At 54.6% G+C, this 27,120-nt stretch overlaps 1 protein-coding gene across 1 annotated transcript; it reads right to left on the bottom strand.

Moving 5' to 3' along the window:
* Positions 1-9,774: 9,774 nt before the first annotated feature.
* PHYHIP (phytanoyl-CoA 2-hydroxylase interacting protein) lies at positions 9,775-14,493 on the bottom strand. The gene is made up of 4 exons (XM_074981849.1): positions 14,329-14,493; positions 12,182-12,356; positions 10,824-10,941; positions 9,775-10,309 (listed from the first exon to the last, which is right to left on the bottom strand). Exons 1-4 carry the CDS (start codon positions 14,491-14,493, stop codon positions 9,775-9,777), a joined length of 993 nt encoding a protein of 330 aa, XP_074837950.1.
* Between the last annotated feature and the right edge of the window lie 12,627 nt (positions 14,494-27,120).

The raw sequence follows: 27,120 nt of genomic DNA, 5'->3' as shown, positions 1-27,120 counted from the left end.
ACCCCAGCGGCTGAGCACCTTACAGGTGCGTCCCAGGTGATGGAGCTGATGAGGGGATTGTCTGGTCCCTGGCCACAGCCCCAAAGCCTGGGAGGCAGCTCATTTCATCACAGGCAGGGGCTGGACCAGCATCTCTGTAAAGCACCAACCCCCTCCTGGGAGAGTCCCTCTGATTCTAGGGGCCCAACAAGAGACCCCTGACAGGGGCCTGGTTCCAGAGGGGGGCGTGAGGCTAGGTGGCCAGGTGGGAAGCAAACACTTTGTGGAAATTGGCCCCTGTTAAGGTATTGCAAATAGAGCTGGATGGAGACTATTTCCCCAGCCTGGCAGAGTTATGGCGAGTTCCCACTTTTCCCCCTTCCCAAATGGGGCAGAATAAGCCAAAGTCGCCAACGGTTTGCGATCCGAAGCGCAGAAGAACAGTTTGCTTGAGTAACTTCATTTCAGCCCCCTCCTTTCTGAAGCCTCTTAGTACAAATTGCCTATGAGAGATGTCACTTTGCACCAGCAACTGGAGCGGTTCATTTCAATGAAGTCAAAGCCGGATGGTTCTGCAGTTTCAGAGCTTGTTCTTCCCTGGGGAACAGCGTCTCCCCCTAAAACAGCTCTTCCAGCGCCCCGCATCTGACAAAGAGACGTCGGGCTGGAAAACTCCCCGCCAGCTCTGGTCACTCTTGGGTGCATTGGCAGCTCCTTGGACCTCTGGAGGGCAGGCTGCTTTGAGGTAGGTGCTGACAGCTGCAGGCAACATTGGCCTTCTCCCTTTTCCCTGACTCCCTTCCTCTGGATTCAATCTCTTCTGGCCCTGACACTGTCTTTGTACCAATGCCCAGCCAGCCATTAAGATTTCAGCAACCACAGCTCTGTCGCTCCAGGAATGCAGCTCCTGTCAGCTCCCGGGGCTGCAAGAATGGAAAGGGCACACCCAGTCACCCATGACATCTGCAGCCCGATTCACAGGCCAGTCCCAGTTTTAACCTGATCCTTTCAGGAGTGACCAACGCTATGCTACTTGGGCCAGCTTTTAGGTGGAGACTGAGTGGGGGGCAGCAAACCTGAAGCACTTCTCTGCTGACTAATGACTGTGCCCTGTCTGATGTGTCTGTGCCCCGCTGTCCTCTAGGGGTGGGTGTCTGAACTGCTCAGCTGCGGGATATAGGTCTTACGGGGCTGACTGCTAATATAGATTTGTCAGATGCTGTTGGCATCATCAAGCGTGCACAGTCTGCGGAGGACCATTGCCCCATGGTTGATGGTGTCACGCCAGGCATCATGTAGGGATATTCCCACATCTGGCTCAATCCTGGGATGGCCCAAGAGAGGGTGCCAGGTGGGAGTCAGGGTGTGCCCCCCCTTTGCACACCAGGGGAGTGTTCGGGAGCGTCACGTGCAGGGGTGGGTTAGTCCGGCCGAGTGCTGTGGCTGAGGAGCACAGAATGCTGCTTTGGAACATGACAAAAGGAAATCAGCTGAAATGAACAAGATGAAATTCAGCAAAAATCAATGCTCAGTACTACCCTTAGGGAGGAAAAATCAAACGTGCAGCCACAAAACGGGGAGGAACCGGTGAGCCGGGGGTGGTGCTGAAAAGGATCTTGGGGTAATAGTGGCTTGCAAAGGGAATGCGAATCAACAGTGGGATGTAGCAGCTAAAAAGGCGAGGCAAACACGCTGGGGTGTGTTAACAGGTAAGGCGTACTTGCCCTCGGTCCTGAACACAAACGTGGCCTCAGGTGGAGTGTTGTGTTCAGTTCTGGGCCTCACGCTTTAGGGAGGGTGCACATATTAGAGAGGCCAGGAAAGAGCAACAACAGCAGTAAAAGATTTGGAAAACCTGGACTATGAAAACCTAGGCCTGTTTTGATGTGACAAGAGTACTGATGACAGTCTTCAAATACTCTAAGGGCTGTTCTAAATGTGACAGTGACCCATCGGTCTCCAGGCTCGCCGAAGAGGGGATGGATGGCACAACAGTGCCGGCAGTCCACAGGTTCGATAGATTCTCAGCTTTGTCTCAGCTCAGAGCTATTTCTGCAGCCGTAGGCCAGGCACAGCCATCACGCAGGAGGCAGGAAGAAACACTGCGAAGATGTGAAAGCTACGTGCAGCCTAGGGTAGATCAACTCCTCAGTCTCTGCACAGATCTCTTCACAGAACTCACCTGGTAGCCCCACGACGAGTTCTGGGCCTTGATCCTCTGCCACAAGAAGCTCAGCTCCCAAGTGGAGCGGTGTCTTGGAAGGGAGGCTGAAATCCGAGCTCTGCTCCATGAAGAAAGCAATGTCCTCAGCAGAGTCTCCATCAGAGAATACTTCTTCACCACCCTTGGTTCTGAGACATGAGCAGGAAGCCTTAGCATCCAACTGACCCCCACCGCACAGAGCAGTGTCAGGATGAACATACATCCCTGCCTGCTCACGTTGTGTCGAAATGCAGCAAAAGCCATGAACCAAGTGACAGTAGCGTGTGCTTTTACAGTAGCCACAACTGAGTTCTCTCGACTGACACCCCCATAAAGTTCTGAGTAGCCCTGACCTGCGGCACAGCCCTGGCATGGCTTTGTGCACAGCACCTTACTGACGGGGCTCACAAACCAGTATAACCAGTAAGAAATGGTTGGCAGTGAGATCCCATCGTTGGACAGATTCACTCCGGTTCTCTTCTGTTTGCCAGGCAGCTCCCGCCTGGGGGTTCACATGTGATCTCAGAGGCAGCTGGAGAGGTGACCCACGGTGCATTGTCCCTATGCACAGATGTCCTCTTGGTGGGGACGAGGGAAAGGACGTAAGAGACCAAAGCGAACAAGGCAGAAGTAGGGCCTTGAAACAGTGCAGAGAGAACTGGTTCCCCTGCATAACTCATGTTTCCCCTGTGCACCCATGCGCCTGGATTTTGTTCAGTGCATTGGCATTTCCGAAACGAGGCCACTTCCCTGCTCCCCCTTGTGAGTGAACGAGCTAGTGATGGGATTAAGGGCGGGGAGAGAAGACAGCAAAGGAGTGTCCCCCCGCCCGTGATGTTTCCCAGAGCTGGTTTGTTCACTCTCAGGTGGGGCCTCGCATTGTCCGGGGTGGGGGCGGGGGCACAGCTGTGCCTAGGGGGGCACGGGTGGAAGAGAGGGCTGGGATGCTGAAGTGACAGAGTGGAGGGGCACCCACTGCTCAGAGCGGTGTGGGGGTGCCTGTTGCCAAGGAGCGCGACTGCGAGGGCACCTGTTGCCAGGCAGGCCTGGCTCTGAGCTCTGGTTCGGGGGCGGTAGGTGCTAAAATCATGATTAGTTTTCTCTTCTCTGGGGTGGGGGGACAGTTTTATGTAACTTGCTGGTTTCAGTGTCCGTTTGAGGGCAGCTGCAGACATGGTGTGTGCGCGTCTGTCCGTGTGCGCTCACGCGTGCCCGCGCTTCACGGGGAGACCTTTAAAACCTGCAGACCGACCTCCTCTCCAGGGCCCAGCTGGTCTAAGTGGGCACCATGATGCGGGCTGACGTGGAACAGAGAAAGGGAGCGTGGGACTGGACAGGTATGGATTTGTTGGGGGGGTGTTACAGGGCTTCACCTTCTTCACATCCAGTCCCACCCTGGGATAGTAATGGTCAAAAGTCGCCTCTGTCCCAGAGGTGCCTGGTGGCCCATGTGACATGGGTGTGCTGGGGCTTGGCCCAGCAGGGCAAGCAAGGATGTCAGAAAACTGCGATCAGTTGGCACGATTTGGCCTCCTTCATCAATAGTGTCAGCAAATAGGATGTGGACTGAATGACGCATTCAAAGGAAAGCACAGTATGGAGCAGTGAACAGAGCATTGTGCTGGGAGTAAGGCAATCACAGTGCTGACAAACTCTGCCCTGACCAGTCCCTGAGCATCAGTTTTCCAATCTGTAAAATGGGCGTAATTCTACCACCCTCCTTTATCACGTACTTTGAGATGCGCTGGTGGAAAATGCTATAGAAGAGGTAGATGATATTTTTAGAGGTGGGTAGGAGTGTAGGGAGAATCTTGCACTGCTCGCTTCTGTCCACACTGCACCTGCTCTGGACACAATCTGCAGGCTTGTCTCTGATGATGCAAACTGTAGATAAGAAAGCAGACTACCCTTTGGGATAAAACCTGTCCTGGAGCTAGGTCCCTGGCATAAGAGGCAGCCCGCCTTTACCCCTGCTCTAGGGGGAAGGGCTATGCAAACAAAGTGGCAAGTTTTCTTTTCTTTTGCTGTATTTCATGTTTAATATTACGAGTGGGATAACAGTGCAGAGCACGATGGGTAATTGCATGCTAATTGCCAGTTAAGAGCTTATTTAGCAATGTTCTCGTTTGCTCGCTGTAGCTTGCCTAATTTGCAAAGGGAACTTGTATGTGAATAGGATCTTTTCATATGTAATTTACTAATACCAGATTCTGTAGTAAAGAATGGCATTCGCAGTGGCGCTGGGATAAAAATGGCACAGGCCATCCACCCTCCTGCTCCCCTGCACAGCCTGCCCACCTGCTGGGGAGTCACGAGGGACCCTCCCCTCTCACCTCCGTCGAGCATGGTGCTGCATAGCTGGCCAGGTGCATGAGGTAACCACGCCAAGCCTCCCTCAGTCTGGTTTAATGTCAGGCAGCTTCTCAAGCGCCTTGCTCTCGCAGAGAGGCATTTTACAGCATTTTAGGTGAGTAATTTAAAATGTTTCCCAGGCTTTTAAACTCACAGCTTGGAGAGCTCAGCAGTAGAGTGGAGATTTTTGTTCTTTCTGTCTTGACCTCTGAAGCAGCTGGCCTTTCTCACTGATACCAGACAAGCCCCCAGCCTAGGTGGACCACTGGCGTGTCCCAGGCCAGCTGGAGGCAGGAGTCTGTGCTGGATGGCTTGTCTCAGTGCAGATGGAGACCGGACTAGATTCAGATGAAGACCAAGCGAGAGGATGCTGGTGTCTCTCAGTGCAGATTGAGACATGTTAGTGGTGTGGGTGGAGAGGAGGGTAGTCGCACCCACTTTCCAGTCGGTGCAGCAGGAGACCGAATTTCTGACGAGGCTGACTTCTGGGATGCTGTGACCTAGTGATATCTGTGTTGTGAACCCAGACCCCCTTGCTGCTTTGTGTGTGTCCATCACAAACTCTTTTCCTTTGGTCTGCAGGCATTTTGTGCACACACTTCAAGGGGGATTAGGCACCTAATTCCCATGGGAGTTAGGTGCCTAAACTCCTTGGGAGACTGAGCCTTTGTGCCTGGTTCTCAAGGCAGAGCATTAGCCAAACTCAGCAGATCTGATTGCAAGGTGAGTAGCACTGGAGGAACCTCGGGCCAGATGGGATGGAAGGGGATGAAGCCAGCAGGCTGTGAGATCCACCCTTACAGGGGGAAGTACTGCCGTACTCTGTCGTGATAACTCCAAGCTGGGTGGGACACACTCCACCGTCCTTACTCGGGCAAAGCCAAGTACTGAGTAAGGACTGTAGGATTTAGCATAGTGGAAACTCTGTTGTAAAGCCGTTGCGCTGGGAGTCGTTACTGCAGGATACTGATATGGTTTTTGTCGCTGTAGTATTAATTACTGCCTAGCAGTGATATACTCTTTGTTATTGTGGAACTCTGTAATCTTATTTACTACAGAACAGTGCAGCATCGATTCTTGTTGACTGTTGTTTTGTATTTAGTGCTGTAGCATTAACTAATGGTGAGCAATGCTGCGGTGCCTGTTTCTCTGAAATAGAGCAGCCGTTCTAGACAATAGGGTTCCATCTGTTCCGAGATCGGCCCGCCACGCCCTGACCCCATAATGTCCCAGCTCACCGCCAGAGCAAAGTTGCCCAACCGTGGCCCTGTTCGTGTCATGTGGAGGTGACTTTGAGCTGGCTCACAAGACCATTAATGTTGCTTTAAGACACCAACCATCCATCCCATTGCAATTGAGGTGGGCAGCAGCCACAGTCCATTCTAGCTCACTCTACTTGGTGTGTTCAATGGGGCCCTCATCATCCAAGGTCCTAAACTGATCCCCATGAACCGTGGCTGTGGACCAGCCATCGCATCTCCCCTCCCCACCCCCAGCTTCCCATTGACACACAGTCCTTGAGATTGGGTCACCTCCATGGTGCGGCCCCCCTCCTTCCCCCGGAGCTACCCCAGGGACACCAGTGCAAGCATCAGGCTGGCCTGCACACAGGTTATTAGTTTATTGATACACACTGTCAGCACAGCACAGGTTGGTAAGGGGTTTTCTTTACAGCGTGCATCATACACAGAGACTGGAAAAGCACCACATCAGGCCAGGGACGGTGCGGACGCTGCCACACAAGCGCCATGCTGCTGTTCTCAGCCACATGCGGGGCGCAGAAGGCAAGCAGGAGTGGAGTCTCTCAGAACGGACGTGGCCCCAAGTGAAACCTAGCCTGCAAGCAGCTCCCTCTCTGAGTTCTGCTCCCCGCTGGTGGACATGTTCCCTGCCCGTGCTTCCCCCTAGGGCTTCCAGACCCTCCAGCTCTCACGGGGGTGCCTACCTCAGTCCTGTTTGTTCAAGTGACCTCCTGCCCCAGCTTGGACTCCCGGACCGTCCCATCGCCCAGCCAATGGGCAATCTGCAACGCCGCTGAAGTGGGTGCATTGCCTCAAGGAGTTCACATTCAGGCATGACACGCACCTCCTCCTCCATCTCTAGTGAAACTGTCACTCCCCTTCACCACCTCCCACATCCAGCTGTCTCCAGGCAAAGCCGCTTGTCACCAACCCCTCCTCCTTCTCTCTCTAGGGAAGATTCTCGATGTGCATCTCCACTGTAATAAAAACCTGTAGCCCCCAGGGTCTCAGAGCCCAGACCAGCTGACTTGGGCTCAGGCCGCAGGGCTGAAACATTGCAGTGTAGACATTCCAGTGTGGACTGCAGACCAGGCTCTGGGACCCTCGCGCCTCACAAGCCAGGTGAGCTTGAATGCCCATATTGCAGTTTTTCGGCTCCACGGCCAGAGCCCCATGAGCCTGCAGCAGCTGACCCAGGCCAGCCGGAGCTGTGCTGGGAATCTTTCCTCACACTGTGGCCATACCCAGAGTCACCATCCCCCTCTGCCTGCCCCACAAGGAGGCTGAGCATGGCACCTACCGGTCCCTGCCTGCACCCCTCTCCAGTAGATGGCCACAATTCCACACTGCCACGAGCACCTGCAGTGCTGCCAGTCCTGTGGCCGGTGCTGGACTGATCCATCAAAATTCCTGCTTGGAGAAGCTCACGAGGAGACAGCAGCCATGAGGACCTTTGTGTCATTAGGAGCCCACAGGCCAGAGACCTGCCAGGAAACCACGCGCTACCTGTTGCCACCAGCCGCCTCCATACCAGCCGCCTCCCAGTGGATGGGGGTTTTCCAGCTGGCCTGGCTGGGTTTTGCAATCTGAGTGGAGATCAAAAGCTCGTGTAAGAAAAGCCAAGGTCCCTATTGCTTCCTGGCTGTAGCACTAACAGCACAACACTGCAATGGCACACAGCAAACACTGCACAGCCACACGCTCAAGCACCCCAATACCACTACATGAAAACACGAGTGCGCCCTCCAGAGCTGGGCCTCCCTTCTCGGCACGCTCGCCAGTGCTGGAAATTGCCCACTGAGGGGGGCTGTGCTGACTTCCTGATCAGTACGTTGGTGGGGTGAGGCTAGCAAGGCGCTCCCCAGGGGGATTTGCAGGTGTCGAGTAGGACTGCTCGCCAGGTGACTGTAGGGTCCTTAGCGCCTGCTAGTGGCTGCTCTCCATAAAAATCTGCCTGCGAATCTGCTGCTGTCCGCACGGGGACTTGGTCCGTCTGTTCATGCAGAAGCAGCTCCAGCTTTTCGAGCAGAAGTTTCCTGGGTTCCAGGCCCCTGCTGGTCCAGGGCAGGGTGGGGCTCTGAGTTCTAGGGTGCTGAGCATCTGTCAGCTCTGGGTATGAGAGCCCTTAGTTTGTTCCCTTCGACCTGCTGCTTAGGACGCCCAGGAGCCCCTGTGTGGGTCTTAGCTGATTTCCAGCTGCCAAAAATCTCTCCCCACAGAATGCTGCTGCTGTCCAGGCCCTGCCCTCCACCCGCAGCGGGAGGAGGCAGAAGGGTAGACGCCGCAGTGCAGGTCTAACTCAGGAGTGGCCCCTCGTCCTGCCCTGTGTCAGGGCCCAGGGCAGCTCGCAGGCCCACCTGGAAGGCTGGAGGGCGTCACACTACACATTCAGGCACCCTGGCGGCAGGCAGACTCCCCTGCAGAGTTCAAGTTTGCAAGCAGCACAGAAAGACCAGCACTGTATAGAAAGAGGTGGGAGAGAGGCCAGCCTTGGAGGGGCTCGGGGAGCAGGGCACACCTGGGGCAGGAGCAGAAGGAAGGTCTGCCAGGCTGCGTGGAAGGATGGGCACGTTAGGCTGATGTGAAGGTGGGGGCTTTTCTGTGATCGAGCCACACTTCTCTTCCTGCATCAGCTGTCCCCTGGAGAAAAGCTCACCCCACGAGACCCCCTCCTGTGGCAACACATCAGCGGCCACAGCCCATGGCCAGGGCACCTGGGAGCAACCAGGGGACACAGCACGCTGATTGCTCTGGTTCCATGGTGCAGAAGCCGTGCTGGGAGGGGGGAGGGCAGGGGGGACAAGAGGAGGAGAGGCAGAAATCTCTCCTTCCCCCCCCCGGAAGCTGGGAGGTCACTCTGGGAGGGGGCTGAGGCTGCAAGCAGGCACGCTGCATTCCTCTCCCCACCCAGCCGGGGTGGGAGGGAGCCTCCTGGGCAGAGCAGTGCTCCACCTGAGAGCAACCTGGATGGAGTCACGCTGCAGCCACCCCCAGCAATTCCAGCACACCTCAGGAGTGCCACGGGGCCGGTTGGGACCTGCAGCGTGCCTGCTCGCCCATCCCACGCGCTTCGCCAGGTAAATAAGGGCTGTGACGCAAGCTGCTCCATGACAGCCTGGTGCTAGGACAGAGCCCAGATCCAGGGAGCGGAGGGCAGGGTCTCTGCCTGCTCTTCCCCGAGTCTGCAAAGCCCCCGGCAGCTGAGAGGCCCAACCAGGCGAAAGCGGAGGGCTGGAGGGTCACAGTGGGCTGGCTAAGCTAGGACGTGCGTGCACACTAGGAAGCTTGGTGCAGGCTGAGTTCTTGAGCTGCCAGGGCAGAGGCTGGCTCCCAGCTGCAATGCAACACAGCCAGGTGGGCAGCAGGTGAAACCGAGCCCCTGGGCAGGGTAGGAGTTTGACTGGGCACTCAGCAAAGGGCGGCAGGGGGCTTGGCAGAACGGGGGGTACTCACTGAATTGACAGGGTGCAGGGGCTGAAGGGCAGACCTTGGGGAAGGGGAGCTCCTAGCAGAAGGGGAAGAACCCCAGGTTCCCCGGTGACATTTCCAGCTTGGCAATGACACTGAATGGGCAGCTTGGTTCTGAGGGGCTGGCACTCACACGCCCGTGGGGTAAGTGCTGAAGGGGTGGGTCTCTCCACCTCAGCGTGAATCCAATCAGCAGCCAGCTCAGGTGTTTTCCCGCTCCCCTGAAAGCAGTCATTGGTCTCCAGCAGTGAACGAAGAGTCCATGGCAGCCACAATCCCATCTGAGCAGCATCTGAGGTCCTCCTCCACTTGGGCAAGGTCCACAGTGAGCCGGGGCAGCAAAGCATGTACAGAGAGAGGGAAGGAGTCCAGACTCCACGCTCCTGCCAGCCACAGCGCCCATCTAGGTCCCACTTCCTCCCTGCCCCATCCCAGACCATGTCCATTGCCGAGAGCCTCAGCCGAGTGCCGTCCTGCCTCCTGCATGCCTCCCCACTCACGCAGCCCCCCCAGCCCAACCCCTGCAAGTCACTAGCGCCCCACACTGATGTTGCACGTCTTGCAGCTGGGGTCCTTTTTGGCGTCGGCGGTGGAGAGGCTCATCAGCTGGTGGCCGCTGATCTCTCCCAGCACGCCCAAGCTGAGGTCGACGGGCTCGGTGTATATGACCTCCAGGATGATGTCCTGCGCGTGGTGATAGACCAACTCACCATCCTCCATGCAGCAGGTGAGGAACTTGTTGCAGGAAATGTCCAGCTGGGGCAGGCGCTCCCGGCAGAAGTGGTCACCCGGGGAGCCCTTGGGGGCCAGCACCAGGATGACGTAGTGGTAGGCGGTGTACATGCAGTAGAAGTCCGCGAAATAGAGGTTGGTGTTGGGGCTGAAGAGGCGCTGGGCGGGGATCTGGAAGCGGTAGCGGCCGTAGGGTGAGTCCTGCGGGGGCTGGCCTGTGTTGAACTCGGTGTTGCAGCTGAAGAAGATCCCGTGCAGCATGCCGCTGGTGGGGGAGCCGTGACTCCCGCTGTTGTCCTTCAGGTAGGGCTTCATCACATTCCCGCAGTGCGCCCTGGAGGGGAGAGAGCCACAGACGGTTAGCCTGGCAGAGCAGCTGTGGCTCCTGGGCTCCATCTGCCATGCTGGAGAGCAGCAGCTCCTGGGGTTTGCCCCAGCATGCCCCACTGAACTCCGGGCTCAGACCCTGTTTGCTGGTTTGGGGACAGCGCAAACTGGCGTTTGCAGACTCATGGTTAGGGCAGCGGGCGGGACTGGGGGTTGGGCCGCCAGGGTTCTATTCCCAGCTGTGGGAGAGGGATGGTCCCGGGGTTAAAACAGGGAACTAGGCCTCAGGACTACCGAGTTGTAGTCCCAGCTGTGGGAATAGTCTAGCTGAGACTTCAGAGCCAGCACAGCTCGGCCGGGGCCAGAGGGCACGCCAGCCGCGCAGTCCCCACCCTGTGCTCTTTGTGCCCGCGTTCTAGCTCCGGAAAACAGTTCCTGGAGATTGTCCTCCCAGCATTTGCTAGGCAGGGTTGTGTGCTGGCCCTGCTGCGGGGAGGGTGGGAGTGGGGCCAGGGTGTTACCTGACATGCTGGAAATATTCCTTGTGCTGGTTCCTGTAGAAGACAGAGAATCTGAGCATCCTGCCCGCAGTGAGCTCAGCTTTCTCCTGCAGCTGGGCCAGGTGCTCCTTGGCATAGTCTGCATGGGGGAGGGAGACATGTGCCATCATGTACATGGCTGCAGCTACCTCCCCTCGGACCTAGCCTTCTGCAGCCAGCCAGGCCTCTCCAGACAGCTGGCTCCCCCACCCACGGCTCAGCCTGGCTCCTGCTCTGCACCTGTGGCACCCAGTCGGCAACCCCTCCCCATGCTCATCTTTCTGCCTCTCTCCGATGGCTGCAGCCAGCTCCCCCTCTGTTTATTCCCTGCCCTGCCACTACAGGCCGTTCCCAGCCTTTCCCCAGACTGGCAGCAGCCTGCTCCCCCTCCCTTGGCTTCCCCCTCAGGGAGTGACTGGCTCCCACACCCTAAGCCTCCCACATGTCCACTCTTGCTCCACCACACTGCTCTCGCACCACCCCTTTCCCATCAGTCTCCGCTCTGCCTTAGCGCCAGCAGCCCCCGGTTGGTCTTGGCTTTTCACAGGCCTTTAGCCCAGGGTAAGCCCTCCCCTCTTGGGCTGCCATCCACCCTCCAGCCCCCCCACCTCAGAACACCCACTGCCTGAACACACACATCTGACTGCCTAGGACAGGGGCTGGGGGGGAACGGAGTTGTGGGTGCAGGGGTACTTACAACCCCTCCCTCTGCTGACAGTTACGCTGGAGCTGGAGGGGTGTCAGCGGAAGGTCTGGGGCAGCCCCTTGCCTGTCAGAGCAGAGCACCCCCACCCCAGCTACCACAGGGGAGAAGAGAGATATTTGTGGGCATTGTGCAGGTGGCAGCTGGTCTGTGCCAGCCCCCACAGACCTGGCAGCAGCCCAAGACAGAGCAGTTGCTGCCTAAAACAAATGGCCTCCCAAAGAGGCTGGAGCCCAAGGAAGCAACCCATGGACAACTTGGTTCTCATTCAATATTCAAGCAGCGTGAAAGTCTTGCCTGCTGCTTGCACAAGCAGTGTGAAACCCCTACCCAGGGCTTGCACAAGCAGTATGAAACCCCTGCGCACATGAAACCCCTGCCCAGGGCTCACACCAGCAGCTCGAACGCCACTGGTCGTGCAAAAGCAGCGTACCTTGACAAAGGGCTTTTTCTCTGGGGCAGCTGCAATGTGGGTCCACAATGAGCCAAATTCAGTTCCCCTCTGTGGGGGCAGCAGGCTGATGGCCCCTTCCCTGGAGGGGCCACAGGGGCTCATCGCAGTCTGTGCGAGGTGGGCACAGATCACGCGGCTGAGCTCTCCTCCCAGCTATTGTGTCTCTCATCCGTGCACACTCACCCCCTGTGCAGAACTCCACCGTCTCACTCCAGCCAGACACCAGGTACTCGCCATCACTCTGCTTCACCGCAGTCTGCACGGCCACACTGTATTCTGTCCGGGGGCTCAGGAACCAGTGGCCCCTCACCGTCATGGGCAGTGGGACCGCCTTGGCGACCAGCTTGGTGGGGACATCCTGTTTGTGGGCAAGAGCCATGCCACACATGCAAAAATAAGCCATGCTTGGGACTAATGAAGTCTGGCCAGGGATTCCCCTCCCCAAAGCAGGGTGGGCCCTGCTACCCTGGGGAGTACAGCATCCAGCCAGAGCACTGCACAAGGCCAATCTGGCAAGACCCTCGCCCAGCCTGTGTGCAAATGCAGCTTCCCTGGCCTGGAAGGACATGCCAGAGGAACCGAGAGAGGGCAGGTCATGGACACCTTGAAAAAAACCCTTCTTAAAAACAACCCTCGGCTAGTGCAGCGGCAACAGGCACAGCTGCACCATCTGCTGTCCTGTAAGAGGGATGCCCTACCGGTGTTGAGTCTAGCACCGTAGTATCCCTGCCTCAAAAACAACTGCCACTGCTAATAGCTCTTCTATAGCACGGCAGAATGCTGCCGAATTCACTCGGCTACAATACCACTGCAGTCCAGCATCGCCACAGCAGCCTTGATTGTACTTTGCTACAGAGTAGGTTGTTAATAATAGCTGTTACTATTGTATATGGGGCCACAATATCTACAGAAGTGGAATACTGTCATAGCTGTTGCTGCTTGGTATTATAACTATTCATGAGCATGCTATTAATAGCTGTGGGATGTTCTGCTACTTGCTATTGCAGAACTATTTATTACCACAGTATTTACTGCTGAAGTATTACTGCAGAATGTGTATTTATTGGCATGATACCCACTGCAGAGGAATACCATAGTGCTTGATTTTACAAACCGTTCCTGTAATCATTGCCACGGCATTCATTGCAATGTGCTACATACTACAGTATTGATTGCCATGGCATTTGATGGTGTGGAATACTATAGTACTTGTCACTGCAGAATGCTGTAGCAGCCATTGACATAATATTCAATCCTATGGAACACTTCGTTTGTTTGTTTGTTTGTTTGTTTGAGCAACAGCTAAGTTGGTGCCTTCTGCGTTTCACCATGAAGGTGCCACTATACCACCCACCCCCCTCCACAAGGGCTATGCCCTACTTCTCTCGCAAGCCAGATGGGCAAAGAAAGCTCATGGGCCCCAGGAAACAGATAAACAATCTCTGGGGTGCCCCAAAAACCTTTCTTTTAAGAAATAAATTGCCTTGTCAATAGGCCACAAAAACATCAGTGCAGTGCAGTGCCGTTTCTGTGGCAACAGCAAATGCTGAAGAGTCAGGAGACATGAGGGAAAAAGAAGCTTATTATTGGGGAGGGAAAAAAATAACGTTTAACATTAAATAGCATCACCGTGGTAACCATGCTGCAAAAAGGATCCTGAATCAGGGACTCTGTTCTAGAGGGAGACGGAAGAGTGAGTAAGTCATTCCAAGTCTCCTCTGGTGCTGCATTTGAGGGTCCATTTATCACTCCACACCAGACTGATCTGGGGAGTACAGCTGCCTCGTGACCCACCCCTTCGGAGAGCAGGCCAAAGATCTCCCCAGCACTCCCTGCTGGTCTGGCCCTTTGGCATCAACTCTCCCATGCAAAACCTCTTAACGTCCTGGCAGAGCTGGGTGTGGAAAGGATGTTCTTTTTCCGTTTCATGCCCGGCTCAGGCATCTCGGGCTGGTGGTGACACAAGGGGGCTCAGATCCCAATACTCCTGCTGGAGGATTTTGATATCAGTGGGAGTTGGATTCGACCCTGACTCTTCTTTTTACCCAGTAGAGCAGCACGTGCAGCACCCCACTTATTCAACCCACCAGCAAATCCAGTCCCTACCATAGAAGGGCCCCTTCCATGCTCCAGCAGATAGACGCCCCTTGAGTTGTCCACTGAGGCTGCCAGGAAAGGGACCCAATTTGGAGGCAGCCACAGGACTAGGCCGGGAGTGACTGAGGGCTGGGCTGAGTACTGGAAAGAGGACGTTCGTTGGCTGAGGGTGGCCACGAGTATCTGGTCGCTGCCACGTTCCCTCTCCCACCACACCCCCAGCCCCCACTCACCCTGTGCTTGAATTTGTTGGAGTTCTTGTTCTCCTTCTTGTTGAGGTCGATGAAGTAGTGGGTGACTCTCTCCAGGTCTCCCCCGTCCATGGCCCAGGAGATTCGGAATGAGTCGCAGGTGATGTTGTTGATCTCGATGCTGCGTGGGGTGGAGAGCAGCTCCATGCTCCAACCCGCCTGCCTCCTAGACACCAGGAGGGGATCAGGAAAGTGCCAGGGAACCCGAAGCCATAAAATCAATTGGCCTCAGGAACAAATGTGAAGCCCATCACAGACAATAGAATGACTCCCCTTGACCAGCTCGTGGCCTGGCCGCAAGGCAGAGCCCCCTCTCCCAGCTGGGCCTGCACCAGTGTGAGAATCTGGGAGTGCTCTGAGGGAGAGAGGGCTCCATGGACGATTGTTTATCAGGATGCACACGCAGCTGCTGTGAGCAGAGATCTGCTGCCAAGGACTGAAAGCACCATCCTGAAATGAAGGTGGGAGGCAGGAGGGTGGTGCCATCAGCCTTACGCAGCTAGGAAGTCAACCTGGGAAGGGCTGAGCACGGCCCATTTGCAGTGGAAGGCTGACCTCAGGTGCTTGCCTCAGGCTCAATTCCATCCCTGGGCTCCCGTCTGGTTTACTTAGGTCACTTACTGTCAGATTTCCAAAAGGGCCGTGCTGTGCACGTACCCCGATGGGCACCAGACTGCCAGCGCGTGCCCTTTCGTGCGCTTTGGAAAATGTGGCCCTGGCTGAAAACCTCTCTCTCTCTCTCTCTCTCTCTCTCTCACCTGGACCACAAATACCGACAGCCAAAGACCCTTCCCACAGAGCTTTAACTTGGGCAGCTTCTGTCATTCTCTCTCTCTTCCCTCCCCACATGAGTGCGTGTCCCTCTCCTCGGAGGCCTAATTAATTCCATCTGAATCCATGGGACCAGCTGAAAAGCGGCTGTCAGCCCACATGGAGGTTTGGTAGAGCAGCCGGCACCTTGCAGGTGTTGGTGCCAGCAAGCCTAGCGCCAGCCTTGAACGGGACAGAGTCAGAGCAGATGGTGCTGGGGAGGGAAGGGGCTCTGGGCCAACGGGCGGCAAGGAGGAGGGATTTGAGAGTTGCGGGGGGTTGTTTTTTGAAAGGCCAGAGGAATGGCAGGCAGGAGAATGCAGGAAGAAGGGCCTGGGCACACGGGGTATGAAACTGCCGTGAGGGGGCTTCCCATGGCATGCGTCTGGGCAACCCCCAGTCTTAACAGCCCCGTTGGTCTTTCAGGCATGGTGCTTAACCTAGCGAGATTGCTGTCACTGGGCAGGGGGCACTGGCGGAGGACCAGAGACTGCAGTTCCAGTGGCGGTGTGGGGGTTTATTACGCATGTATGCAGGGTGCTGGCCATGTATCAGGCCAGGGTCGGTTAGCAGCATATGCAGTGTGTACAAGGTGCATGTGGGTGCAAAGACTGGGTGCTGCTACAGCACAATAAGGTGTGTGGTGTGCAGGCAATGGTTATGTAGCTTTATAATGTGTGCATACAGTGTATGTACATGCAGCGCCATGTGTAAGCACTGCAGCAGTAACGGGCTCATGTGACAGCTGTACAGGCTGCATGGGTGCAGTGGGCAGACCCCATGGGCGCACGTGGCATGGATGTAGTGTGGGTACATACATGCAGCATCTGTGTCTGCACCCTGCGTGCAAAAGGGCATCTGGTGACCTGGTGAAACAGGCAGAGTCACTGGGTCTGAGCCCTGCATGGGGCCTGCTAATGGAGCGGGGTCTGCTATGTGCAGCTGCAGGGGGCAAGGGGGATGCTTATAGGAAGCTGAGTGGTACATGGGCAGAACGGGACCACCACTGAGTTCAAACAGAACAGACATCCACGTGCACTCAGCACCCAGCCACTCCCACGGCAATCCTGGGAGCCTAGTTTTCAGAAGAACCCAGCCCCTAACATCTGCTCAGCACGCTGAGCTCTGAGCCAATGCGCGGCGCCCAGGGCGATTGCACAGGAGTATTTCTCCCCCATCGCTTTCATTGGCAGGGCACCCAAGTCAGTGACCTTCACCGATGCCAGCAGCTTCGATGTGGGAACTATGTGGGAAGCAAACGGCAGGAGAGCCAAGTGGTGAGCTGAAGTGGCAGCTACCTTGTAGCATTCTGAAGCCCGAGAGCAGGTGTTTTCCATAGGGAGGAGGTAGGCATCAGACTCTAAGCCCTTACACAGATGTGTAAATCAGGAGTGATTTCACTTCCACCCGCTTGGGCCAAGGACAGGGTGGGAGGGAGAGATGAGCTGTGACTTGGGGAGGCTCTCTGGAAGGAGGGGAAGGAGCTCTTCTAGGAGGTAAACCTCGTTCTCTGGGTGTCTCTCCTTGGTCCGATCTTTGCTCAAGGTGGGGCAGAAGGGGAGTGGGCAGGTAAAAACAACATAGGGCTTAGCATTGGGGAACTGTATAATTACATGTAAATATTCTCCAGCACCCGTTCTTTGCGCTCCAGGGAAAGTTGCTCTAACACGCAAGGAGCAACCGGCCTCTGGGGTTCAGCCTTGATTTTATCCCTGTCACCAATTTGCTCCTTTGTCTGAGGGAAGTCAAGTCTCCAACTTGCCCTGTGCCTCAGTTTCCCCATGTGCGCAATAGGGATATGGGCTACTGCTCTGTTTCCTGAGGGGAAGGATGAAAGGGGAGAGAGGTATTATTTTCTCAGCTGGTCAGGCACACCTAGGTGGGGAACTGAGTTGGCCTGGGGTTAGTTTTATGGTCACCTCCCATTGTGCTGGCTTCATTGCAAATAAGTGAGCCTTGCCTTTCAAAGGGTGAGGCTCTTACCTGGAGAAAACAGGTCTGCTCACCTGTGCTTCCTGGGGAGGGGCAGTGCCTTAATCACCAGCTGTTAAAAAGCTAATTGCCTGCCCTGGGCTCTTAGTGCCTAGGGTTGAGCCCTCTCCACCTAACGTGACTGGGGCCTGCTCAGTATTTGGCTGAAAGCTGCTGAGTGAACAGTGCTGGTGCAAGGTTCTTGGAATCAGATTTGAAAGGCTGCATTCAGGTGAGATGTGAAGCCAAGCTCTAACTAAGCTGCTGGGGTCACTATGGGTCCCTTAGTGTTTCTTCCATTAGCAAGATCAGCAACTGCTCTTCCAGGGCTCCTGCAAGGCCTTTCTACAGACAGATTTGCAAATGTCAAATCTTTTTTCTCCCACTCCCCAGCCATGGGCGCCTGCCTCAGAAACACAGTGTGTTTCATATCACACTTTCCTAATTGTCTCTTTTCTCTCCCACCCACCCCCTTGCTATGATGGCTCCTTTGTGTTTGGGAAGCAGGTGCTTTTATTTATAGCTGCCACATGGACAGCCCACAGCTGAGGCTAGTGTGGCTTGTTCTCAGAATTCAGCAGATCAGAAGTTAACCCTGCACTGACTCCATCTTTCCAGCCATTGGGAGGGAAGTTGGTGGGCCGCAACCGGCATTAGCTGTGGGGGGAAGGCTGACTTCCTTCGCAGTCACTGCTGTTACTCGGGTGACATGCTTTTTGGATGATCAGTGCCACAGTTAACAAGGACGTGAGACCCAACCAAATGGCCCCAACTCTTCTTAATGTGGAGGGGGAAGGAGAGAAGACGAAGTCCAGCATCTGCTTAGCACGTCGGAGTGACCCTACAATAGTAACCCAGGGGTGTGAAAAGCAGCTCAAGAATAATAACCAACTAGAATGAGCAACCCTGCGATAACAGCCAATCAATGTCTATGTCTCCTGAGCAACTCTACAATAATAACCACCAGGTGTGCAAAGCAGCTTGAGAATAACCACCAATGTGCACAGCACTTGTGAAGAACCCTACGATAACAACCAGCTCGTACGCACATCTCTCGAGCAACCCGACAAGCAGTGGGCATGCACAACACTTGTGAAGAACCCTACAGTAATCTGCAACCAACCAGCCTACACAGCACTTGTGAGCAACCCTACAAGAATAATCTGTTGGTATGCATAGCTCTGGTGAGCCGCCCCGTACGAAACCATCATGCACATGGGAGGGAGCAAGCAGGCGACAGGAGAGGCAAGCAGGCAACTGAGTGGGAGATAATCCCCAACTCCAGCTCTCTGCTGGCTGCATCCTCCTGCCAAACACCTTGGTAGGGGCAGAAAGCTCTGAAAGCCACAACGCTGAAGGGTGGAAGCCCAATCTGTGCAAAGCGCCTGCTGATAAATGGTGGTGAGCTGCTGTTGGCCCCGCCGGGTCCCCAAGGATCGGTCTCTGGGCCATTAACATGGTCCTTTCAAACAGCTGCGTACAACCTGACAGACAGCTGGTCAGACCCATGGACAGATCTGTGTCCTGTGACTTGGCCAAAGGCCTTCTGCAGGGGCCTAGAGAGCAATTCATTGCTACCTTCCAGCCCTGCTCAGCTCCAGCACAGGTACCCTCTGCTCAGCACCCTGGGACAATCCCGGAATTTTTCTTTTCTCTGTTGATTCTCTTCTCCGGTGGATTTACTTCTGATGAAATGTGCCTGGCTGGCAGCACTGGGGAGGAACCAGGCCCTCCGGCTTGAAGTGTGCTGGCCTCTCCTCTCTGGGGCACAGGAGAGTCCAGCTTCCCTGCTGCGATCTGTCTTTGGCCTCCCTGCTGAGGCTGTGGGGAGGGAGCTGCAGGATCAGTGGGTATGCAGCAGCCGCCACGGCTCACTAAGAACTCCGTGGAAGTTCCAGAGGCAGTGCACGTTGTTACTGTCCGGGTGAGAGAGGCTTCTCTCATGGCAACATGGTCGGGCCTGGGGAGACGAGCTTGGCACTTCCTCATGATTCAGCTTGGCTTCGAAGCAGCTGCAGCAGGGAGGCTAAAAGCTCAGCCCTTTGGCCCTGCTTTGTTCAGGCTGGCAGCGGGTGCAGGAGAAGGAACTTGGGGGGGAAAATGACTCCAGGACAACATTTCTCAGCTGGACAGTCCTTTCCTCCAGTGAGGGACAATGGCCGCCATAAGTGAGGAGTAAAGGAGGGATACAACTTTGTGGCCCTTTGGTGTGGCTCCGTAGGCTCCTGGCATAATCTGTTCTTAGGGGGAAAGCACTGCCAGGATCCAGACAGAGCAGCAGTGAGGCTGGGTTAGGCTTGGATCTGACGGATCCTGGAGCTCAGGAGCAGAGGGAGAGTAAGAAAGGAGGAGGTGGACGAGGCAGAGAGGGAAGGCCAAGAGAGGAGGGAGGGGAGATGGGGGGGCAGACACTGGACGTCTCTATGTGACCTGCTGATGGAGGTGTGTGCTGCGTGGCCCATGCACCTCACAGAGCTCAGAGCTGCCCCAGGCCCTGCCCCAAAGTACTTTCAGCCCAATAGTGTCTGGACAGGGGCTGGATGCGGCTGGATGAGGGAGCAGAAAGGAACAGTGCCTCTGCAACCTCCTGCCAGGGAGGCTGTCAGCAACCAGCTGAACCAGAGACCTGCCTCAGCACCAGGGTGGGGCTAGGGGATGAGCAGAGCACAAACTACTGTCAGGAGCAAGGGCCTGCTGCTCTCCATTTGGAAAGTGCCCCATAGGGATCTGGCTGCCCCAAGGGCCCAGTGGAAGTCACTCAGCCAGCATTTCCAGTACGGGCCCTGACCTGCCCTGAATGCACCAGCAGCATTCTCAGCAGAGGGAGTGAGTGCACAGCTAGGGACACAGGGCTTGTTAGGAAACACCCTCTTACCAAATGCACAGCTTACGTCCCTTTTATCGGGGTGATCCCTAGGGTCCCCAGTGGTAGCATAGCACAACCCAGAGGTCCAGGAGCTGCCTGAGACAGTGCTTACAAGGGATCTATGGCTTTGGGAGGGGAGAAAGGGCACACAGGGCTCATGCTTAAGTGCCACCAAAAAGGTTTTATCTGCAGCCCTCTGTCCAACTTGGTGCAATGGGCATGTTTTGGTTACACGGGCCTTGGCAACAGGTATCGATGGGGGGATTTGGATGGCCAGGTCTGATCAGTCCCTGGCAGATACTGGCATAATATTCCAGTCCATTTTTAGCTCCAATTAATACATGGCGTTTGAAGAATGCGTAGCAGGCTGTTCAGCTAGTCTGATGCACACAGGCTCATGCAAAGTTAGTCATAAGTGCATGCAGGTCTCCCACGCATGCAGAGGCGTGATGGCATGTGTGGCGATCCACAGAGTGAGGGGGAGAGGAAAAGGTGTATGTGCAGAAGGAGAGCTTCCAAGTACATGCTCAGATACAGAGAAGTGAGCGAAAAGCGTGAACAGGCATGCAGTGTGGCGACATCAAGATATACAGCGACACAGCCACATCAGAGCCGCAAGAAAAGCTATTGTTTAGCCAGTGCGTATGCACGAGCACACTGAGGCAGGTACCTGTATGGCAAAGCACACGTATGAACAGACAGGGGCATGTGCAGATAGACGTGCAAATAAGTGCTTTGTTTCTGTAAGGGAAAAAGATATGCAGGCACGTAGAGGGGTAGAGGCAAACACACAGATAGGGATGCACATGCATGAAGAGTTGCAGAAACCCTTGCACAGACAGACGAACACAACTCTGTGTCTAGCTGTCATGCACAGGTGCCTGGTGAGGCAAGGCACGAGTGACTAGCCCTGTGTCCAATAATGGAGAAGAAAACAGGCACACACAGGCAGCTGCTCTAACACATGTATGAAGCTGTCACTGCTGCTGGGGCTGCACACACACAGCAAGGGCGATGCAGCCACAGGAATGCAGCAAATGGATTCTCACACGTGTTAAGCTCTCACCTTATCTTTGGACACGGGCTAAGGGAAGTGCCACAATGTGAGTGCAAACTGACATACAGAAAGGAGGACACGTGTATACATGTGGAGCACTCACTACATGCAGGGTCAGGGAACAACACACCATTGCATGTAGGAAGAGAGGCAGGCACGTGTGAGGTGCACGTGGGGGTACACAGAGCTGAAGGAAGGCACAAGGGCAGCTGTCACTCCCTCTGTGCACATTCAGAGAAAGAAATACACAGTGACAAAGACACTCTCACATATAGACACCCGGAGGAACGCATTACCCCTGCTGTCCCCGAGCAGAAGCCAGCCTGGGCAGGGACATGCCCACAGATGCACACATGCATCCACACCAGTAATTGTGCACACCCGTTTCACTCTCACACGTGCCCCAAGCAAAGAGGGCTCTGTTCCAAGTTCTGACTTGTAAATTGAAAGCCACTTGACTAAAGGGGAAGGAGGCACTGTGGCTAGCAGCCAAGGGAGACAACTCCCACACTTCTAACCCAGATCCAAGGCAGGGCCTGGAGAGAGGCAGGGAAGAGCAGAATGTGTGTGGGAGGAGTGGGGAGGGCGCTGGTCTCCATGGGGACAGGTGCAGAGCAAGCCCAGCAGCCTCCGTCTGACGTGAATGGTGCGGTAGAAGAAGGGACAGGGTGCTGGACCAATTTGTATCGTGGGGGTGCTGAGCGCCATTGAACCAAGCTGCAAACCTTGTAGATAGTGGAAACCACTTCAAGCCAGGGGGTGCTGCAGCACCCCTGCACCTCCTAGTTTCAGCACCTACAGCCAGGGTGACGGGAAGCAAACCTAGCCCATCCCAAACCCCTGTCCCATGGCCAGGGACCTGTAAGCTGATGCCCTTGGCTTATTCCCCTGCAACACTGCCCCTTTAAACTACAGTCCCTCTCCACCAATCAGACCGTGCAGCCCCTCTCGCCCTCCTGGGAACAGCTGGCTCCATTTTCACCAGCCTGAGCCAAACCCAGGAGCAGGAGCCAGAGGGCACTGGAAGAGATGGACAACTCTCTGCTGGTCAGTAGACAGGCTGGGTAGCCTGAAAGCAAAGGCCCTGCATCCCCTAGGCTCTCGCAGGCAGAGCCTTCCCAAAGCGAGAGAACCTGAGCCGTAGGGTGCCAAGGTCACAAAGGCAGCACGTTACTGAGCCTCCCAGATGAGCGCATGCGGCAGGGTGCACCTCACAGCCGCCCCCCCCCCCCCACCATGGAGCACCTCCCCACACCTATGTGCAGCCATGCTCACACGCCTGTGATTGTCACCTCCTTGCTCCTGCACAACGACATACGCACATACCCACTCACCAGCATGTACACACAAGTACCTGCACAGCTACTCCAACACCAGAGTACACACACGCCTAAAGAGACGTACATAACTGGGGTCCTACAAAAACAAACACCAGCTGATATTAGGGCATACACCTGCAGACATACGCGTTCCTTACAGTGGCCACGCAAGTGTGGACACACAAATATAGCTATGACTACATATAAACATATATTCAAACCTGCCCATCCACAAGCACATGCATATAATGCACCTGGACACACACTCACAACCCTGCACATGCATCCCTGCATATCACATATGTTAGTGCTCCATTCACAGCCAGATACACAAAGTACACACACACACACCTGCTCACAATCACCTAAACATAGCTACATACACCACAGCCCCAAGCCTGTACACACACACACACACACACACACACACACACCGCCACAGCCATGTGCATACGCACCAACACCTATTCATGCACAGCCATCATCAACATCCATCCATCCCACTTGCGTGCAGACCGTACAGCCGTGCACACACTGTGCTTGTAAACCCACTCACCCCATACACGCCATACGCCCATACATCATGCAATCAGCCCCACCCTCTCAGTCATCCATTAAGTCCTACACACACGTATGTGCGTGCTCCTCTGACATCTGTGTACACCCCCACACATGCACGCAGCCACACCACTCTGGTCAGCAGTGGAAGTCTTTAGAACGGCAGGGGATTTCAGGCTGTCAGAGATGCATGGCAAATTAGCATGCATTCATAGAAACCCAGTTAAAGTTCGCCAATCTTCCCCATTCTGATCGGCTGTGTCATGAAGAAAGGAGAAGGTCGTTTCCTAGGGGACAGTGAAAAGCAACGTGACAGGTACAGCTGGCTCCTCAATCCCTTGGACCAGATTCCAGGACTTGAAGAGCTTAACAGATGGGGCCCATGCCTGGGCTGCTTAATTTCCCTTCCCCTGCTGTCTTATTCTGTGGGGCGGAGGGCATCTCCTTCCTTAGGGCTTTCAAAACACCAGCCTTTCTAGTAACACTTACCAAGGGCTTCCTGTCCTCCATGCACTTCACCAGACTTGCCTGATTAATCCCTGAGAGGGAGGGATTTCTTGCTCTCATTTTACAGATGAGAAAGCAAAAGCATAAGTGACTTGCCCAAGGCCATGCAGTGAGTCAGTGTCAGAGCTGGGCTTAGCATTCAGGTGTTCCTTGCACCAGGTCTGGTGCTCAGAACCATACACACACTCCATCATTGAGTCCAAGGTAAAAAGCAGCTTACCTGTCTCCCCAGGAAACCTCTGAGGGTGGCTGAGAAGTTAGTGTGGCTGCCTGTGTATCAGACACAGAGGTTGGGTGAGGTTTCTGATTTGCAGAAACTTGGCTGCAAAAGCAGTCTCTCCAGCTAGGTTCTGGTGCCTCCCATGCAGTCCCTTGCCTCCTTCTGGGCTGACGCTTCTCCTTTGCCTCCGGCTGCAGCTGCTGCTTGCTGCTGCCCAGACTCCTGCAAACACTAGGAAACAGCAGACACCCTAAAGAAGAAGGGGAGAAAAAATCAAAGCAGCATTGAGGAGAAAAAAAATACAGCTCTTCTCAGCCAATCCGGTCTCAGGCTGCAAAGCATCAGGTGATGAGCAACCACTAGCTTCCCCAAGCTGCTTCCTCCACTGTGCAGGGACAGCAATGTGAAATTATAGAGACTCTTCCCATGGTGGAGGGTGGGGAGTCACAGCAAGCACAGGATCTGGGGCAGGGAGGGGAATGCAGCCGTGGGATGGGTGCAGAGTGTGACGTGCTGCACACATGGTACCAAAATGGGGAGAGACTGGTGGTCACTAGGCAACGCTGAATCCTGATCAGAAACTTTGGAAGAATGGGCCAGACTCAGACACTGATTTTGCAGGAGCTGCAGCAAAGATGGATTTGACCAGCTCTAGGCTCCATGCTTGAATTTATACAGCCCGACATGATCCCATTTGCACCTGGATGCTTACAGATTCACTGAGAATTGCTAGCTTGGTTGGAGTCTCAGCCTTTTCTGGCTGGCGACCCCTTATTCAAAGTTGAATTTTTTTGTGTTTCCCCTGGTATTTACTGCAAGAATTAGAGCTGTATTGATGATAATAGTATAAGCCTATATAATTTATTTGTGTGTGTGTGTGTTTCAAGCAGTTGGCAGAGCATACATGGCCTGGAATGAGAAGAGGGTGTGGGGAGTGGGGAAAGCAAGATTATCTTTGCTTTAGAATTGTAGTAATATTCACAATGCTTTACGACCCTGCTGGTTGTCTCTCCCCCCACCCCCCACAGGGCCACATATACACCCTATCTCTTGGGGGTTGCAACAGGGGTTTCCCTGTAAGCTGTGTGCTTGTGCGGCCACTTGGTAGAGATTCAAATGCCGCCCAGCTGACTAGCAGAGCGCCCACAGCCAGGTTTTGTGTTTCTGCTGGTGGTGCACACAAAAATTTATTCCACACATGGATAGAAAAGATTAGAGAGAACATCGGTGGTTAGCGTGGGGTAATTGTCAGGGGTCCTGCGTCCTGCTCCCAGTTCTGGGCAGTTGCAGGGGGGCGGGGTGTTTTGATTTGCAGAGTTTAAGGCCAATGGGGAGCATGAGATTATCTGGACTGACCTTGTACGGATCATAGGCCACTACGTATTGCCATGGTGCCTATATGGCGCTCAAGATGTTGTGTTTGGCTAAGCCGCCCCTTCCAGAAAGGCGGCCAGTCTTACAAAGGCCCTGTGAGCTCCTCGGCCAGAAGGCCCCTCACCATCGTGGCTGCTGAACCAAGTGCTCCACCCCCATGCAGAGAGCAAAGTAAACCTTGCAGAGAGATCACAGGGTGTGGAGGAAGGCTGCGGAGGCTGTGCCGTCGTCGCCCACCTGGTGCGACCATTTCACATTGTCCATGGCTCACACAGAGAGAAAAAACATCACGGACAGTCAAGTGAAGGGTTGAATGGAAGTCTCTGCATTCTTTTCCCTGCCCTCACAGCTGCCCCATCATGGCACAGAACACCATCCCCTGGGCTGCAGCTGGGATCCGCTCAGTAGCACATTGAGCAGAGGTAACTGATATGCTGGTAATTACATCATCCATCTCACTGTCTGCAGTCCAAGGGCACCTGGCCAGACACAGCTGCCCAGCAAAGCCCTGAATACTCACTCTCTCACTGTCCCCCCCGTCACAGTCAGAGCCTGGTGGAACTTGTGACAGTGCCGAAAGGTAGTTCACCTGTCCTAACCATGGGCTTCCATCAGCCTTAGGCTCGTTGCCAGGTAGCAGGCAGGGGTACGTATGAATGGTCATCTCAGTGAGCGTTTCCCGTGTGGATCTCCCTGGGTGTGAGTAAGCATGCATCTTCTTATGAGTGTATGTTGATCTGGGAGCTAGATACCCTGGGGCACCATCTCTCTGCTTGTGCTGTCCCTGCATGGTTGAGATCAGCTGGGTCCATCTTCCGCCAGTCCAAGAATTTCACCTCTAGCAGCACAATACGAATGCCCCCAGCCGGCCCTCTTAATCTTGGCCTCAGTTCCAAAACCCAACAAAATAGAACTGGAGTCCTATTCCATTATTCCCAGCTGGAGTATTCTGGCGACCAGCCTGCTTTGAACACTCTAATTTTTTCAATGTATATGCTTCAGGCCCCCAGGACACTCAGTTAAGAGCATCGAGGGAGCGCCAAGAGGCAGGGGCTGAGACAGGCAGTAGCTTGCCTCATGGCAGAGTGCCAGCTCAATCCCAAGATCTAACTATGAGCTTTTTAACTGCACCAAATTTAATATACACTATTGGAGCTGGAATTATTGAGGCTGCTGGCACTCAACTTACCCTTCAATGGATCCTTGTTAAAGGATTTAAAGTGTACTCATTCCAATTACAAGGGCTTGAAAGAGTCCTGTATTGTTGTTTTCTCAGGCTCCCTTTCTGGAATTGAACCCTGATTCCCTGTTACCTGTGGTCACCATGATAGGCACGGGAAGTATCATCAAAAGTTGAGAAGACAATCATTCGAATGCATCATCGCTGCCAGATGGGTTCATCTAAGACCCCGGGGGGCAGGGTATTTTCACCAGAGGGTCCTCCACCTGGAACTCCATCCCCTACCTTGAGCTGACAAAGCACAAGTCCAATGGCCTTCAGGTATTCTGAGTCAATATCCATTTTCCCAGCCCTTCCCAGATGGAGGAGGAGAAAGACATTTAGGGACAGCCCTGTTTCTCTGTCACACTGAGCTAAGTAATTCCACTGAAGTCAGTGACTTCACTCCATATTTATATCAGTGCAATGAAGAATGGAGTCTGAGAGAGAGAATTTGATGCAACTGACGTAGCGGGGAAAGCAGCCAGCAGGTGGGTATACAGAGGGTTATGATAAATGTGTGTGTGTGTGTGTGTATTTACTTATGTTAGTGCCTAAGAGCCAGCCACGGACCCAGACCCCGTTGTGCTCGACTTTTCACAAAAAAGGAAGATATCTCTGACCCGAAGAGCTTACAACATCCTCCACTCTCTATAACGCATCCTCCTGTTAGTTGCTTTTCCTACTAGAACCTCGCCCCCGTGGTCCATCAGCATGTATGCAGCACCAACTCACTTACATTTAGTGAGCTGCAAAGGCTATGCAGGTCTGCTATGTTTTGTCTTTGTACGTGAGTAGAAGCAAGGAGGTAGGACACAGTTCAGGCCAGTACCAAGCTGACTTTCTCCGTTCTGCATGGGTGCAAGTGACCCA

This window comes from Carettochelys insculpta, chromosome 31, assembly GCF_033958435.1.
Source record: "Carettochelys insculpta isolate YL-2023 chromosome 31, ASM3395843v1, whole genome shotgun sequence".
NCBI classification, from domain to species: domain Eukaryota; kingdom Metazoa; phylum Chordata; order Testudines; family Carettochelyidae; genus Carettochelys; species Carettochelys insculpta.
This window is presented reverse-complemented; position numbering and strand designations above follow the sequence as displayed.